We start from the raw sequence: 17,106 nt of genomic DNA, 5'->3' as shown, positions 1-17,106 counted from the left end.
CAGCAGCTCCCACCTTCAATAGCTGCAATATTCAGTAAACAGGACACATTATGTTTGTATGCTATCTTAAATTCATTAGGCACCTTTAGTTATTAATCAATAGTGTTATATAACTTTGAGATATTGTGGGGAGGGTGTTGCTATTTTTCTTTTTTCTTAGTCGAGAGGAGGATCCAAAGGAAATATGACTACTACTGTATTAAACCTAATGTTCAGCCTCAGCTCCACATAACAATCACTTTCATAAAGTCCATTAAGGGCTATGGATTTCTGTATTTATGTTAAATCACCAGCAGATGTTGTCTTACACACAGTGGAGCAATGTAACTTAATACATATACTCAAGCAAAGTTTTGACGTACTTGTACTTCAGTATTAAAAACATATGATTAATTAAAAAAATAAGAAGCAGTGCTATATTCAAATATCCAGCATCTTATAAAATAGTTCAAATGAGCTCCACCTCCACCACATATAACATGAAAATGTTTATTACTGGTTAATACATCAGTATATTCTAATGTTATAGAATATGATATATATAGAATATGATATATCATTCAGAAAGGGACCATCCTGTAGGACCTTTACTTGTCGCAGAATATTTCTACATAGTGGTGTTGCTATCTTTACTAAGTAAAAGACATGAGCACTTCTTTGACCACTGTTTGCAAATAAGTGAATATCCATACAGTACTACATCAGAAAAACTGATTGTTGTTTATGGATCAGATCCCAAATGTCCAATGGTTACTTTGTATCAAATGTGAGTGGAAACATTTAAAATAGGCACTATATGCCATATTTACTCAAGTGAGTCAAAACACATTTTAACTAGCCAATGCATCACATGGAGTCATAGATTTGATGCTATTTAATGACAGAAATAAAACTTTACTGTAAATAAACACTTTTGTCCTGTTTGAACTGATCTTTCTTACTTTTTTTAATTAAAAAATGTCTAGAATAATGCCATTTGACAAGTTTGCCCAACACTTTAAACAGTAGATACATAGATATTCATCAAAGCAAGCTTTCAACTTCAGTGCTTATTGTATTTATTATAAATAAAAAAACAACAGAAGCTATTAGATTTGTAAAAATCCTACTGATGTTTCACAGTGTTGATAACAGCCACTTTGAGGGAGTAAATACAAATAAATGCTCACATTCAGAACAGCAACACAACAACAGAATCCAACTGTTTAAGGTTTCTGTGGCACTTTTCTACTTGGCTTTTAAAGAGAGAGACGTGGTATTTCAAGAACACCTCACACAATACTGTACTTTATATTACACATTTACACAGCACTGTCGACGTGGCAAACTGACATAATAAATCTGGTACATTCAAAACGTAGAAAACGGCGTCATGATGTGATTGAGGACCAAATAAAATAAAAACAAAGTCAAAGAATAAGAATGGTTAAATACTGTTCAAGGGCTCCTCCCTGTGGGACGGCTGTAGCCACAACGAGACACGTAAAAGTGCAAATAAGAAAGGAGTGCTCCACTTGGGCCAACAACCCATATTGTGATTACGTGACTGATAACACACTTGACTTGAATCAAGTTTAAGGCATTATTATATGGTGTCATTAATTCATCCAGAGTCAAAAAGTCTTCTCACTGATGAAAAACTAAATGCAATTTAAATGCAGTTGAAGACTTTTTGCAACAGAATGAATAAAATAAACTATGATAGAGCAAAGAAAGTGCAGAAATTAGCATAAAATAGAAACAATCTTCTTGGTATTTATCCACTGTGTTATTGTTGTTTTCTGCAAATCTGCATTTTATTCATTTTATTATTTATTAGAATACCTTTATTTAATGGAAAAAAGATCAGCATTATATCGCTGCCATATAGGCCTACAGCATTTCAAACTAATTTAGGAGACCTCTTGTAAACCAGATGTAAGGAATTCTGCAGTTATTGAACTCTTAATATCTTTGACTGTTCTGCAATATGACGCACGGCTTTCTTTTCAGTTGCATATCTTGAAATCTGCTGCAGGAAGTTCAAAACAGATCAACCACTTTTTCTTTTTTATAACTTGACACATCTAAAGTGATTCAAATTGAGAAAAACAAGTGCAAACACTACAGGTAACAAAACATGACTTTGTTCGAGGCACTCCTATTGAAGGGTTGCAAGTAAAGGTGCTTCGCCAATGACGCAGAATTTGGCAGAAAAATATTAAATGCTACTTTCCGTGATGGAGGGCGCAATGTCAGTGATGGATGCAATAAGTCTCTAACTTGGGCGACATTTACTAAAACAGCTTCCTGATGACCTTAAGGTAAGCGTGTAAATTGAAAAAATAAACTCACTGGGACTTCAACCCAAAAACACAAAACAAAACAAACTCCAGTGATAGTGACACAGCTGCTCAAAACAGCAAACCATAGAAAAAACGTAGCAAGTGGAAGACTGAAATTTAAAAAGTTTAAAACACCTTAAGAGTCAAATATTGACTAAAACAAACAAAGAACAAAATTGTAGGTATAAAAATGGCAAAACAGCTACAAACTATTCAAACTTCTTCAGCAAGACTGGAGTTCTATTCTGTGTATGATAAACTTCTTCTGGAATGTTTTCTTCACTGTGTAAAGTGACAGGTTCAGGTCAGCGTTTTGGGATATGTTGTTGTACAGCTACATTTCCGGCATTTGTCTTTAATCTCTCCTCTAACTTCAGTCCGATTGGCCGTTCTGGCAGCCTTTCAAATACAGTTCGTCCTGTGACAGATGTCCATCAAAGCCGTCCATATAGAGGCTGCTGGTGCTGCTTCCGCTGCTGCCCAGGAACGTACCGACCGCTCGGCCCTGACGAGCGTGACCGACGGCATCACTGAACACTTTGTTGATCTGCTCCTCTGAGGGCATCCACCAGTCTGGGTTTGAGGCACAGTGCATCCGGATGAACTCTGGCAAGAAGATTTTCAATAACAAAAAATGTATATATATATATTTTTTTTTAATAGTTAGAAATCAAAGTACTCCTTGATTTGTACCAGGGTTTCAAAAAGCATGAGGTTTTTAGTGTGACACCACAGGTGACATTCACATTAAAAGGAATTAATGCTCAATCTCTTATTTATATGATCATAATTGAGATTTTTATGATAACAATGTATGAAATGACAATGTGACTATATGAAACCTGCAGAGAATTATCACCTGAATTTGCAGCAGCTGTTTTTCAATGAGCTTTAAAGAGAGTTTCAGCTCATTGTTTATGTCAGGCCCACAACATTACTGTTTTAGGTCACTCTTACTGCTCTCATAGTGTTGTTTTAGTTATAAGAGAAAGAGCTCTAAAAACTGACTAAATGCTCGGCACCAAACCGACAGCTGACAGACACAGTTAAAGACTAGCCTGTGAACATAGTGGAGCATTTAGAATCTAAAGAGCCAGATATTTCCCTCAAGAGTTGGCAGTGACCAAACACAGAGCTAATAGAAGAGTGAATGTTAGACATACTTTGATCAGATGGACATTAAAACACAACTTTAAATGATTGATCATGTTGCTCCGTAACTGCAGAATGTGTAAATTAACACGTTCACTATAACTTAACAGGTGATGGTAGGTCAGTATTGTGCTCACAATTTGTTTCTGCTGCCCCCAAAGTGGCCGAAAAAATACTATTATTGCAGGTTTAAATAATAAATGGTGAAGCAGTGGAAATGAATGAAATAGTAGTTACGCTCAAGGCTAGAGTTAGACTTTTTCTGTCAGTGAAACACTTTGAAATGCCTTGTTGTTGAAAAGTGCAATGATCAATCGGCGTAGGAGAAGAATAAGAAAAGAAAAAGAAAACATGAAGTGTGATCAGTTGAATCTGATCGGTTACAACTAAAAACACGAATGGACCACGAATGTATCAGATCTTAGACCGACATAAGTCAACAAGATAAGTCTCGGTTTAATGTTGTTATGAGCCCATAAATAATGAGCTCACTTGATAGCTGCTGCTGCTTTTCAAGTCTGAAACATAAGCTGTAAAAGTGGAGTACTCTAATAAGCATGGCACTACATCACTCAAATGACACAAACATTTTATATGTAGACTTTTGACAGAGCTTCTGGCTGTAGGACAACGGTACGAGTTCTAACAGTGTTTCAATGATAATGTAGCTCAATGGTGTTTTAAGCCCCCAGTGTCGACTTTGGCAGCGCTGCGACCGTCGACTTCAAGGCACCTAACCCTAACCATTGCCTCATCCTGGTGCCTGGAAGACGACGTTAGGGGCTTAAAACACCAAACACCGATAATGTATCCCAGACTGAAGCACAATGCAAACACTCTTCTAACTCAACAGACATTTTCCGGCTGTGTACCTCTGAGGCAGCTGACTTTGACGGGGTTGAGTGGTCGTCTCTCCAGGCCTGGATCTCCTGAGTGGACCGAACGCTTCCTTTTGCCCAAACCGCAGGAGAACTTGAGCTCGTCTGTGGTGAAGACAAAGCGAATCAGGTAGCGCAGCAGCCGCCTGCCATCTTTCTTAGAGGAGTTGACGGCTTCGTCCCACTGCTTATTAGAGATGAAGAGAGGGTAGTTCTCCAAGAGCTGCTTACTGCCCTGCTGGGAAGAGGAGGTCAGATGATGTAATGGTCAGAAGGCGCTCAGTTATGTCCACAGCCTGGCTCCAAATCTGACTGCATTGTCTAGTTTTGTCAGATTTGAAATTTACTTTTAACCTTCTTTTAGGGTGCACATTATCTAATTTCAATTTCACTAATTTGCTACCACTTCCTGTTGACTTTACAGGCAAAGAAAATACATGAATATACACTGAAATCCTTTATGTTCTCAAACAACAGAAATGCTTGAATAAAAACACAGACCTCAAAGACTGTTTGCTGCTCTTCTTCCTGCAGAGACAGAGTTTGCTTTAATTTCATATTTTCACACAATGTAACAGCACAATTAGCACAATGAAGAAGTTACTGATGCGGGAAGGATGTGATGTTGTATTTTTACACTTAAATATACTGTATGCTACTGATCACACATGCTTCAAATAGCTGTGAATAATACTGCTGCTTGTTTCCTCACCTCTGTGAGCTGCTCCTCTGGCATCGGCTGGACCAGTTGGTTGTGGAACTCAAGAACAGTCTTGAAGTAGTCGAGAGCCTTTTGACAGGGAACTGCATAAAACATACATTACCATAAATACAAATACACTGTCAAAATGTCCTGCAAGCAAAGAGATGACCCATCTTCTGTATAATTTAACAATCATGTGCAGATCAAATTAGCCGTTTTAGTGCAATATAGGTTAAGGTAACACAGGGGAGCTGAGAATGCTTTGGGGAGAGCAGAAAAGGTAATAAAAATAGATGCTATTAAGACTGTTGCCACAAACACTGTAATGCAATTAGAGAGTGAGAGCATGCCGCTCTCTGAAACTGATGACAGACAAAAACTGAGGTTATTAAGGTGTAATGACGATAAACTCGTGTAGCTTTGGTACTGATTAATGCATTAGTATTTTTACTAGATATACTGTATACAGACAGATACAGATGACTAATTAAAGAAAGAGCATGAACAAATGAGTAGTATTGAAACAATTAGTTGATTAATCAATCTACATAAAATGTATTGGCTATTTTATTGACTTTAACAATCATTTTATCGTTATTTTTAGCCATGCTAGCGCTGTGGCTACAGGGATGGCAACGTTGGTCGGTTTGTCCACCACTCCTGTCCAGACTGAAATAACAGCAACGTCCATGTCAAGTCTTTGAGACGTGACTTGAAACTTGTTCAGGTCTATCAATGCTTTGTATGAAAATTACAAGAGCACAATGGTCAAAATCTCAACCAAGACTTCTTTTCTTAATGTAAACAGGACATTTACGGTAATGAATCAATGCCTCTGTATGTGTCAAATAGTTAAATGAGAACACTCAAAACGAAGGTGAAACTGTGCACAAAGCTCCATGATGAGTTCCTGTCTGTTTGGAACATTGTAGTGTTTCTATACATCACTGCTCCGGGTTTTGATCTGACATCTTTGACATCTCTGATTGGTCACAATTAAAACAGGATCAGTGCTAATCCTGAATGTGACCATGCTGCCTTATTATCATCCCGTTAGCTTTTCAGAAAAAACGGTTATGATTAGGCATCTGTTATCTCTGTATCTTTGACCCATCCCAAAGAATAGACCTCAAAACCCTGTGGATCCAGGCTCTCACTACTGCACCTGGGATATTCTCCAGCTTGTTGCGGAGCTCCTCGTTCTCCTGCTGCAGCGACAGCACCTCCTGCTCCAACTCCAGGCAGCGTGGACAGCAGCTCTCCTCCTCCTCCTCTTCCTCCTCAGGCAGTGTGGACGAAGGGTGGCCGTACGACTCTGACGGAGTCGGTGAGCCCCAGCCTCCCAGATTATGTCTTGGAGGAGACAACCCTGAGCCGGGCTCCGCCAACGGACACTGCTCATCCTCCAGACCGGCAGCCAGATGTTGCTGCTGCTGCGGCGGCGGTCCTGAGAGCAGATAGTTCTGTAGGGAGTCTGTGAAGATGCGAAGAACGGCAGAGGTCTGTTGTTGGTTCAAATGGCTTTGTTGGGCCTCCTCTTCTGGGTCTGTGGTGGAAGAGCTCTCTTCAGGTTTGGTCTTCCCCAGTGAGGAGCAGTGAAGCCCCTGTACCGCCCCTGGCCCCTCCTCCAGCTTGATGTTGGAGGTGAAGGAGGAGGGCTCCAGGAGACGGCCGTTGTTGAGGAGGCTGAGGACTCGGCTACACTGCTGGGCAAAGGCATCCAGGATGAGACGATTCTCTACGGCAGAGAGAGGGAAAATCCAGAGGTCAGAGACAGGTGCCTTTAAACAGTGTCAGTCATCTTGTAGAATGTTTTGTTTTAGAGCAATGTTTTCAGAAACATATTTTAGTGTACTGTTTATAATAATAATTTTATAATTTATACTCTTTATTGATCCCCAATGGGTAAATTACAATTTACACTCTGTTGTTATTACACACAGGCCTGAAATACACACACACACACACACACACACACACACACCCCGTTCAGCTGTAAAATGAGAAAGTTTGTAACCCAGTCGTCATGTTAAAAACATTTGAGGTGAGAAGTAGACAATGCAGTAACATAATCTTGATTCATATTTGATCAGCGCTGCCTAGTTTGACAGTGATTATTTTTTCACAGATTATCTGTCTCATGTACTAATCTCAGGATAAACAGTTCTTATATTACAAAATATGACAAAAGATATTTTTATAAAAGTTACCTATTGAATCTTTAAGTATCAGTACAACAATGTAAAAAAACTACATTACAAGTAAAGGTACTGAAGTTATTATTAGCTAAATGTACTTAAAGTTAAAGTACTTGCAGTAAAATGTCCCCTGTGACTGTTATAATTTTATACTTGGCATCATTGGATTGTTAATACTAATGCATCAATGTGTAAGCAGCATTTTACTGATAAAATAAATAGGTTTTTGCTATTTTGGACTGTTATCTCATATTTGCTTTTATTGTGTAATATTGGATAACTTGACCTCTGGGCCTCAAAAACTTGTTTAATTAAGCCATGTGAGAAAGGTAGAGGGGACATTTTTGGATCTGCCGACGGAACTCAGACATCTGAACGTGAAAAGGGGCCCCAGCTAGACATGGCTTTATTGAAAGGGGTCACAAGCCAATAGGTTGGTAACCACTGGTTTTATTTTATTTAATGCATTCTATTATTTAAGCTCAAATCATGTTTTTTAATGCAAAACTGAAATCTGAAAAGTATCCAGTAAGTTACCTCTGAATTGTAGTGAATGAGAAGCAGAAAGTAGCATAGAATGGAAGTACAAGTACCTCAAAAGTATAGTACTTAAGTGATGTAGGCTACTGCTGAAACTTAAGGAAGTTTCCTATTGGAAAGCAGCAGATACACTTGTGGAAACAATGTGAGTGATTCTGTGTTTAGTCCTCACTGGTTTTGGTTCTTTCTGCCTCCCTTTTCTTTCCCTTTTCCTGCCAAAGCGTTCCACATACAGTAGGCTCCTCTGCTCATAAATGTCAGCTTGATTATGCTGATTTATTCAGATGTCAATAAACTCTAAAGTCACAGAATCTGCTGTGACCAAACCCAGCCGAGCAAAGAAAATCAGCACAAAGCCATTGTCCAGAAACGAGCCTTAGTGTACAGTTTCCCTGGTAGTCTGGGCACGTCTCAATGAGATGATCTCACACACACCTCGGTGTAATGATTATGAGTCCACTGTCCTCACACAAACACACACAAATATACACAGAGACAAAATGAGTTCTAGGCGGCTACTGCTGCGTTGCCACTCGCTCAGACGTGTCTATCAGCCTGGCGCAGATGTGTTGCATTTATTAATATGCGTGCTGTCTCTGTTTACCCGTCAAGATGTATCTGATATCATTCGCCTGCGCCCCCCACCTTCTTCTCTGCTCTCACCAGTTCTGTGGCACTGTGAGCTGAGAGCCTCATAAAATTTCATTAAAAACAACACGCTCGGCAGAGGCAAATTTATGAGCCCCATTTATTTTAATCACAACTCTTTGGGAACAGCTTTTCAATGCAATTTGTGTTATTGTGTGCTGAACTGATTGCTTGGTCCAGGGGTCCCTGCTGCCTCTCTTCATGAGAAGTGCATCAAGTTATTTTTTATTTTTTTTCCAGCCATGAGAGAGACATTAAGTTGCTCCCATCATGCAGATACAAATCACTTTGATGTGTCATTATCAGTAAGAATGCATGGCACGTTTAGCTGGAATTGGATCATGTGTAATATAAGCAGAGGAAATATGGTTTTGTGTGATTATTTCATAACTGAAATCAGGACCACGTGCTTGCCAGAAGGGATGCAAACAATGGGTCATCAACACTGAAACCTGGGCTTTATACTAACAAAAAAATCTGGCTACTCTTTCACAGATTGAAGTGGGTTAAATATATGAAACTAATGCCTATTTCTAGATTAAACCTGTGATACTATGCACACATTTTCCAATTCTCATGTTGGTCTAGGTGAGTTAATACAGTGCAACCTGAGCTCAGACTGAACACTCGATTGTCTGTAAAGCAACAATAACCAGCAGCAAATTGAGACTCATGCTTCCAGCAGTGATAAAGAGATTAATATCTGATTAGAGGATGAGATGTAATGTTTAATTTTGTAACTGCCAGGATTAGGTTCATTGCTTTCATCTTAATGTTAGTTCCCATGGACCCGCCCTCCACACGGGGAACACATTTCTTCCTGAGCCTGCATAGCCCTCTAATGAACTGCAGCTGAGGAGAAAAATTAGCATGGAACAATGTGTTTCAACTGGAGATTGTGAGGGCCCTTCTTGCACACACACACACACACACACACACACACACACACACACACACACACACACACACATAGACAGACAAGCACATGCATGCTGGAGATTCAATCATGGCTGCTCTCATTACAGCAGCAAATCAATCACTGCTGACAGGAGGAGAAAGAAGAAGGAATTTGAACAAAAACACGAAGCTCAGGTAAACAAAAGAGATGCTTGAATTTAATGACATTTTTTAATCTTCCATTCAAGTTTATTGACTCTGTAGAAGATTTATGCTCAAATATCTGGGCAGCAAAAACCCAAAATATACACTAGAATCCAGACAATCTGAGGACATGTAGCTCAGAAAAGTCTCAACATCCCAAATCTAAATTAATAATAGGCCTACTTAAAAGATGGAGCAGATCTCCACATATTACCAGGAGTCACCACTCACTCTGAACAAGTTTGAAACACACCTGAGCTGATACCATAGGTGCAGTCTGGAGACAATCTGGGCTCCGCTCTGCCGCTGCTGGCGCGCTGCTGCTGCTGGGTACCAGGAGATGCTGCCGCCGCCGCTGAGGTGGATGTCGGGACCCTGCTGCTGGGCCTGTTCTCACATGGGAAACGACCCTGCTGCTGCTGCGTCGGGTGATGCTGTTGGCTGCTGCTGCTGCTGCTGATTGCGACGCTGGTTTGGTGGAGCTGCTGCAGACGCTGGTGGTGATGGTGATGATGGTGCGGCTGGAAATGATGCTGCTGCTCGGGATGGAAAGTGAAGTGATGTCCGTCGCCAAACAGAGGCACCTCGACCACAGCGGACCTGTCAAAGCGCGACTTGCCCGCCGACCGTTTGCTCTGGAAGGTTTTTAGGGTGCTGTACGGACCCCGTTGTTGTCGGCACATCTTCGGGGCGCAGGGCCCTTCATCTGCGGGCTGCATCTCTCCCTCCATCCCCGCCAGGTGTCACAGCGCGGCGGAAGGCTCCGGGTCGGTACTGTGGCGTGCTGGTGTGACAGGCAGCTGATGACTGTAGGACCAGATCCGTCACTGTCTGGCTCGGTTTCCCTCATACACACTGTGTGGAGGGTGGGCTCATTTACTGACAAGCCGCCGCTCCAATCCCCAGTCGGGAACGCAGATACTGAGACTCCTCCAGAGGGAAATACAGGCGGGACTTGTGCGCCGCTGCCTGCCTCCTTTGTAGCCACCATCCACAGAGAACAACGAGCGCTATAGCAGTTGTACAATCTGGAAACGAAAAAAACGCAGAATGAAATTCTACAAATGAAAAGGCAGAGGCCATTTTGCCACTGAGCTCAGAGCATTAATAGAGCAACACGAGCGCAAATGAAAGAAAAGGCCATCTACACCATGGAATCCAGGCTACTTAAAACGAGAAAATTATCCAATAGAAAATAGCTTTTATTTTGCCTATTTTTGATTTCGCCAAAAAAATAAACAAAATGTATGCCTATAGTCTATTGGATCAATAAAACGGAACAAAACAACAACAACAAAAAGGAAATATAATCTCATAGCCTTTAATTCCTGAATTCCACATTTTGTTTTATATTTCGGATCCATAGTTAGAGGCCTGCTTTTATAAGTAGTCTAGGCCTATAGTTAGAAGGCAAACTGTCAGAATTTATCTCATGTTTTAAATCCTTTATAGTTTAAAGGCTGGTGTAGCAGCTGTCTGGTAGCCTGCAGACCTAAAAGTTTGCAGTACCACATGGGGGCGCCACATCAATAGGTTACAAACAGAAGATGTAATAGATGGAGGAATGAAAAGACCTGCTGCTGATTAACATAAATATTTTTTTCTCTCCGTTTCAACAGCCCAGACAGGTCGGTATTTTTGCTTCTGTGTAATATCAAAACACATGCAAGTGCTTAGTCAATATTGTGTCTAGACACCAAACTGAACATGGCTGTATAAGTTAATAATAAAAGATGTATAGGCCTGAAGGAATGGTCTGAATAAAAACATTGATAGGCTGAAACAATAACCTTTAAGTGGTGATTTTCATTAACGACCGAGTCAAACATTTACAGAAAATAACGGAGCATCTGAATGCAGTGTCAGACAGACAACATGTTTGTAAATTATTCTGCAAAAAGTTGTAACTTCCTCTAAGTTACTTCCTCCTTGAATTAGCCACAGGCCTACATATTTATTTACATGCATTAAAGTGAGCCTGTTACTTTCACTGAACAGAGACTTTATCGGACAAAAAAAGTGAGAAGTAGGCTATAGGATAATGATTTAGTTCGGTTTGTTTATTCTTCAGGGACTACACTCTCTTCTTCTTAACAGAAATATGACAGAATTAGCTTAGAAGGTTAATTTTCACCTGCAGTGCCTGGACAGGTAACATATTAAAAAGACACTCCACAAATGCAAGCATAAACATTATAAATGCTAAATAAAAACGAGTCATAATGTCCACAAACTGGGTCAGTCTGGTATCTAAGCTTTAACTAACAGTAGGCCATAGCAGACCAAGTAGCCTAGCCTACACCTGTAGTCAATATAGCAAAGGTGTGCATTATTTATGGATTCAACTTTTCATTTGTTAGGAGGATATTTTTACGTAGTCTCACTTTAATTTTTTTCTCTGAATGATATGGTCCTGTTTGTTTGTTTTTAGACATTGTTTGGTCTTAAATGTAAAACATGATTTTATTCAAATCTATACGCTGCTGCACTAGTGGGTCTCCTCTCCGGCAGAATAAACTCGGTAAGATCATGTATGCATGTTATTTGTGCACCTTTGCGGTTATGCGACCACTACCACCACCACGTGAACGCGCACGTCCGTTAAATGGGGGTTACGTGCGCGCGTGCACAGCTAGAGTCACAAAAGCAGCAACTCATCAGTGAGGTGGGCGCACAACTTCTGCACCGACATCAACAAACGCCCGCAGGAGCAACGCGATTAGGAACAAGAGAAACCAGGAGCAGATTGTTTGACATGTTTGGATGAGAAGAAAGTTCAGTGATGATATTTTAAAAAGTGACAGAAGATTCAATTAGCCTAAGGATTTTCTCACATTGATATTTGGGAACTTTTGGCTCAAAACGATTTGGATGGTGTAAAGATGACGGTAACATAACTTTACACCTCTGGATCGCTGCGTTTCTCTTTCAGTGAATTCGTCTCAATGAAGAGTCTCTAACCCGGACCGACACACTCGGCGGCCGGGAGCTGAAGCCCACAGGACGTAAACCCCACGGCTTGCCGGGATGATGCGCCTGCTGAACTGCCTGCTGCTGGGATATCTGACCTGGAATCTGCGGATATCGGACGCACAGGGGGAGTACTGCCACGGCTGGTTGGACGCTAATGGGAATTATCATGATGGCTTCCAGTGTCCGGAGGACTTTGACACCATGGACGCCACCGTGTGCTGCGGGTCCTGCTCGCTGCGCTACTGCTGCGCGGCCGCGGACGCACGGCTTGACCAGGGCAGCTGCACCAACGACAGGGAGGTGGAGAACACCGAGTTTGCAGCCCGTAAGTTTAGGAGTTTTAAACGTACTTACTTAAAAAAAAAATGCTGTTATCAAGGTTTCCCCAAAATGCAGCATTTTAGCAAAACTTCACGTGAAAAGACACATTAGTTCAGAGTTGAATTAGGTTGGGAACAAACACCACAAATACATCATGTATAAAGTCCTAAATCAATAGTATTGAACCTAAATGAAATTATAAATAAAGTAAACAGATGCATACACGTTTTGTCTAATTCATGGCTTATTCAGTCTGGTTGATCTTTAAAATAGGTTTGAAGAGGTCAGAGGTCAGCTGAACAACATCAATAAACAGAAGAAAGCAGGTTTCAGTGCCTTGCTCAAGGACACCTCAGATTCAAACCATCAGACCAGACAGACTGCTGTCGTGTGAAATTATGAGAAATAAGATGCTATTCTGAAAATTTGGTTCATCTACTCAAAAAAAGACACTAAGGGTCTCTTCTGTGGGAGAACAAAGGACGACATTTGCACTATTAAACACATGTTACTGTGTGTTAAATTGTTTTTTTTTTTAAATCCCTGCATTTTTTTTCCCTTCTTAGAAGTAGCCTATATGGTCTGTTTTAGACAGAACGTTGTTTGTGTCTCACCTTTTATCCATACTGGTGTTTTAAGGTTTTCATGCCTTTCCAGCTTATTCCACTAACGTTTCCAGCACCTTTTTCTCTCAGCTTCTGTGGCTTCATTTGACCTGAACTCACTGCAGATTGCTATCAGGATAAAAAGGAAAACTAGAGGAGTTTTTGATGACGCGGCCTGTCAGTCACTCAACAAATGTTCTTTAAACAATAACCCAAGAGTATAGAAGTACCTCTTCTATACTCTTTGCTATAACTCTTTACAAATTCTTAAGCAGAAAGTTGCACAAAACTTAGTTAAGATTAAGTTGGATCACAATGCAGGAATGTATTCAAAAACTTTTACCACACAAGCCGGCTTATTGTGCTGCCAAATATTAAACACATTCACTTTGGATTTGCCAACCAAAGTTATCACAACACAGTGAGGCAGCAACTCATTTTCTTTGGCTTCTATAAACCTTTAACAGACTCAAAGTGTTACATTAACTCACTGTTAGTTGTGATATCTTAATAATCGGTCACTTTAACCCTCAACGTTTTCTTTTTCTTTAAAGGTTTTCTTTAAATTTCCCGAACTGATTAACTATGGGGCTTTAACTGAATGGACTGTTTGCTCACAATTTCCTATTTTTTCCCTATCAAAATCGCTGATTTCCTCCCAAAGTGCAAATGGGCTTCACTGTGTAACTTGAGCTGTTTGTGTTTTCCACCAGGAATGGGTCTGCTAGGTTTTGTTAATAATACTATGAAGCACTTAAAAGAAATTATCTGATTAATTAAAATAATGTTTTAGCCACCATAAACAGCAGGACAGGCTGCAGTTTTTAGCGACCAAAAGGTTACTTTAACAACTCTATAAGCACGACATACACATTTATAATGCACTTCAATGTAGTTTTAAGCAGATATGTGTTTAATGTATTAATGTTATGACTCCTAAGCATCCATAAGTGGAGGCTGCTGTATTGACAGACAAATCTGCTTAAAATTAGATTATAGCGTCATACAACACTCAGATATTTGTAGGGCTGCAACCAACAATTATTTTCTTTGTCAATGAATCTGTCAATCATTTTCTTGATTAATCAATTAGTTGTTTTTTCCACAACTCAAAGATATTCAGTTTACAGTCACAGAGGAGTGAAGACACTAGAAAATATTCACATTTAAGGAGCTGGAATCAGAGAATCTTTGGAATTATTCCGTAAAAAAATGACTCCCACCGATTAATGGATTATCAAAATAGTTGGCGATTAATTTAGTATTGAAAACTAATCGATTCATATTTGTTTGTATAGTGCTATTAAATGTTAAATAGTGGAGTTAAAGTAAAGTGTTAAAAATAATGTATTTTATTTTTGATTTATTTAGTTTTTATAACGATTTTTAGCTATTCAGTTTTTTTTTTGTGTCTTCAGGGCAGTGAATGTAGAAAATCAGAACACCAACTATGTCAGCTGTTTTGTTACATGTAGACACATTATAATAACCTGCAGCTTTCTGTCCCATTAAGGTGCTTCCCATAATTGATCCTAACCTGCCTGTGTCTCCTCCGTCCCCAGAGCCCATCTACGTGCCCTTCCTAATGGTGGGAAGCATCTTTGTCGCCTTCGTCGTGGTCGGCTCTCTGGTGGCCGTCTACTGCTGCACCTGCCTGCGGCCCAAGCAGCCGACCCAGCAGCCCATTCGCTTCTCTCTGCGTAGCTGTCAGGGCGAAACCATCCCCATGATCCTCACCTCCGCCCCCCCGAGCCTCCGCGCCCCATCGCGACAGTCCAGCACGGCCACCACCAGCTCCAGCTCGGCTGGCGGCGGCAGCTCCATGCGGAGGTTTTCTCTCGGAGGTCAAGGGCAGCAGCACGGCTGCCTGGTGTCTGCCACCGTCTCCTCGTCAGCCTCCACCCCCACCCAGACCCCTCAGACTCTGCCTCCACCTCCACCTCCCCCCTACACATCCCCACCAGCACCAATGTCAGCAAGCATCCAGCACTCGTTGCCCTCCACCCACACTCAGCTACATCTCCACCAGCCCTCCATGCCCTCTCACCCCTCTCAGAGCTTCCTCTTGCCACAGCAGTACTTCTTCCCCCTGCAGCCCGACGCCTTCTCAGCGGCCAAAGGCTTCGCCGACTTCGGACAGAGCTGACTAGGCTCCCAGCAGGGGAAGTAGAGGGAATACAAGATTTGTACATGGTTGGCTGTGAGCCTGCGAGGATGAACACACTACAACACAGCTGGTGGTGTTTGGGTGGAAGGCCTGGGCCAGCTGAATGGACACAGAGAGCGCAACAGGAGGACAAGGGATAAAGTGCGACAAAGCTGCCTGGCCTGAGGCGCTTCCCCCTTCTGCATCACAGGACACATCAGAGTTCAACAGACCTGTTAGATGCAGCAACAGTTTTGAATCTTGTGCACTTTTATTTTATATTGTAAACACACCTCATTAGCCTTATATTTTATTTTTTACACCGGCTGTTTTTCAAGGTGACAGCTTACAATACAGACTAAAATCTATCACAAACCTTCCTCAAGAAACCAAAAACTGAAATACTGCACACGCCGACGGCACCAACACTGCAACTCTGAGCATTGTTTCATTTTTAGAAATAGATGTTGGAAACCAGGGAAATATTGTTTTTTGACAATCGCAAGGACCTCTGAAAGAGGGGAGGACTTGACATTGACATTTTTATTTAGGAGGAAATTGACTTTTATAAGATGTTGTACAGGCATTATACCCAGAGTAGGGTTGTCATATTGATTCCCTAATTTACAGCAAATAAAATGTTTCTCAGTACCTTCTGTGCACGGATACATGTGAAGTCTGTTAAATGATATTTTTGTGCTCTGAAAGAAGCCTCATCATCACGCAGACAAAAAAAGGAAACCGGAGCGGTCGGGCCTGCACAGCAGCTCACTACCTGTCGCTCATTCTTGCGCCAGACTTCACAGCAGGAATGCAGCTCTGAGATCAGTCATTGTCAGTGTTCAATGAGCATGGCCTGGTCACAGCGTTAAAAACAACTCGCCCCAGAAATAGAGGTTTGGGTTGCACCAACAGGTATAGCAAAATCTCCACAAAGACTGTTCTGTTCTCCAGTTATCTGACTGTGAAATAGGCTTGGCAATCAGTGTGTCATGAAACCTGCTCAGTCAGAGGATGTCTGCTGCAGCATTCAAGTCTGTGCCGTTACCACCGGACTGTTTGATCACAAAATACAACTTACTTGACAGATTTCAGTGTTAACTTCTTCAGGTCTTGTTCATACTCATGGCTGTCAGGTCGAGCTTCAATTCTCACATTCCACGCTCTGCTTATAAAAAGGAAAATACAAGTTGTGAACAAGTTTTGATGACATATCCTAAATCTTTTGGATAGGTATAATGTTTTTATATCTTCGCCAGGCCTCAAAAGTTTCAAGTTTCTTTTCCAAGTTAAGAGTCCTGATTATTACTCATGCTGAAGGCTTTTACTTTATTCTGTCTTACAGATTTTACAGAAATTTAAATAAATTCTGGGTCCAAAACTTCTGAAAACATTCTTCTCATAACAAAATCCATCAAGTATTTAGGCGATCACAAAATGTGCCTTTTTGGCATTATTCCTTTGTCAGCAGATCAGTTTGACATATTGCAGTAATGGAACAAGAAGAATCAAATGCA

General features: G+C 41.0%; 2 protein-coding genes across 2 annotated transcripts; one reads left to right on the top strand and one right to left on the bottom strand.

Annotated features, from left to right (window-relative positions):
- Window positions 1-1,136: 1,136 nt before the first annotated feature.
- Window positions 1,137-13,542, bottom strand: bend4 (BEN domain containing 4). Its single transcript, XM_078260228.1, has 6 exons — window positions 13,453-13,542; window positions 9,798-10,572; window positions 6,223-6,795; window positions 5,067-5,158; window positions 4,349-4,589; window positions 1,137-2,930 (listed from the first exon to the last, which is right to left on the bottom strand). Exons 2-6 carry the CDS (start codon window positions 10,273-10,275, stop codon window positions 2,698-2,700), a joined length of 1,617 nt encoding a protein of 538 aa, XP_078116354.1. The 5' UTR covers window positions 10,276-10,572; window positions 13,453-13,542; the 3' UTR covers window positions 1,137-2,697.
- shisa3 (shisa family member 3) lies at window positions 12,192-16,115 on the top strand. Its single transcript, XM_078260227.1, has 2 exons — window positions 12,192-12,842; window positions 15,006-16,115. The coding sequence occupies exons 1-2, from the start codon at window positions 12,572-12,574 to the stop codon at window positions 15,587-15,589; spliced, it is 855 nt and encodes a 284-aa protein (XP_078116353.1). The 5' UTR covers window positions 12,192-12,571; the 3' UTR covers window positions 15,590-16,115.
- The last annotated feature ends 991 nt before the right edge of the window (window positions 16,116-17,106 follow it).

The sequence above is a fragment of the Sander vitreus genome, chromosome 10 (assembly GCF_031162955.1).
Source record: "Sander vitreus isolate 19-12246 chromosome 10, sanVit1, whole genome shotgun sequence".
Classification (NCBI taxonomy): domain Eukaryota; kingdom Metazoa; phylum Chordata; class Actinopteri; order Perciformes; family Percidae; genus Sander; species Sander vitreus.
Note: the sequence above shows the minus strand (reverse complement) of the source record. Positions and strands in the feature narration are given on the sequence as shown.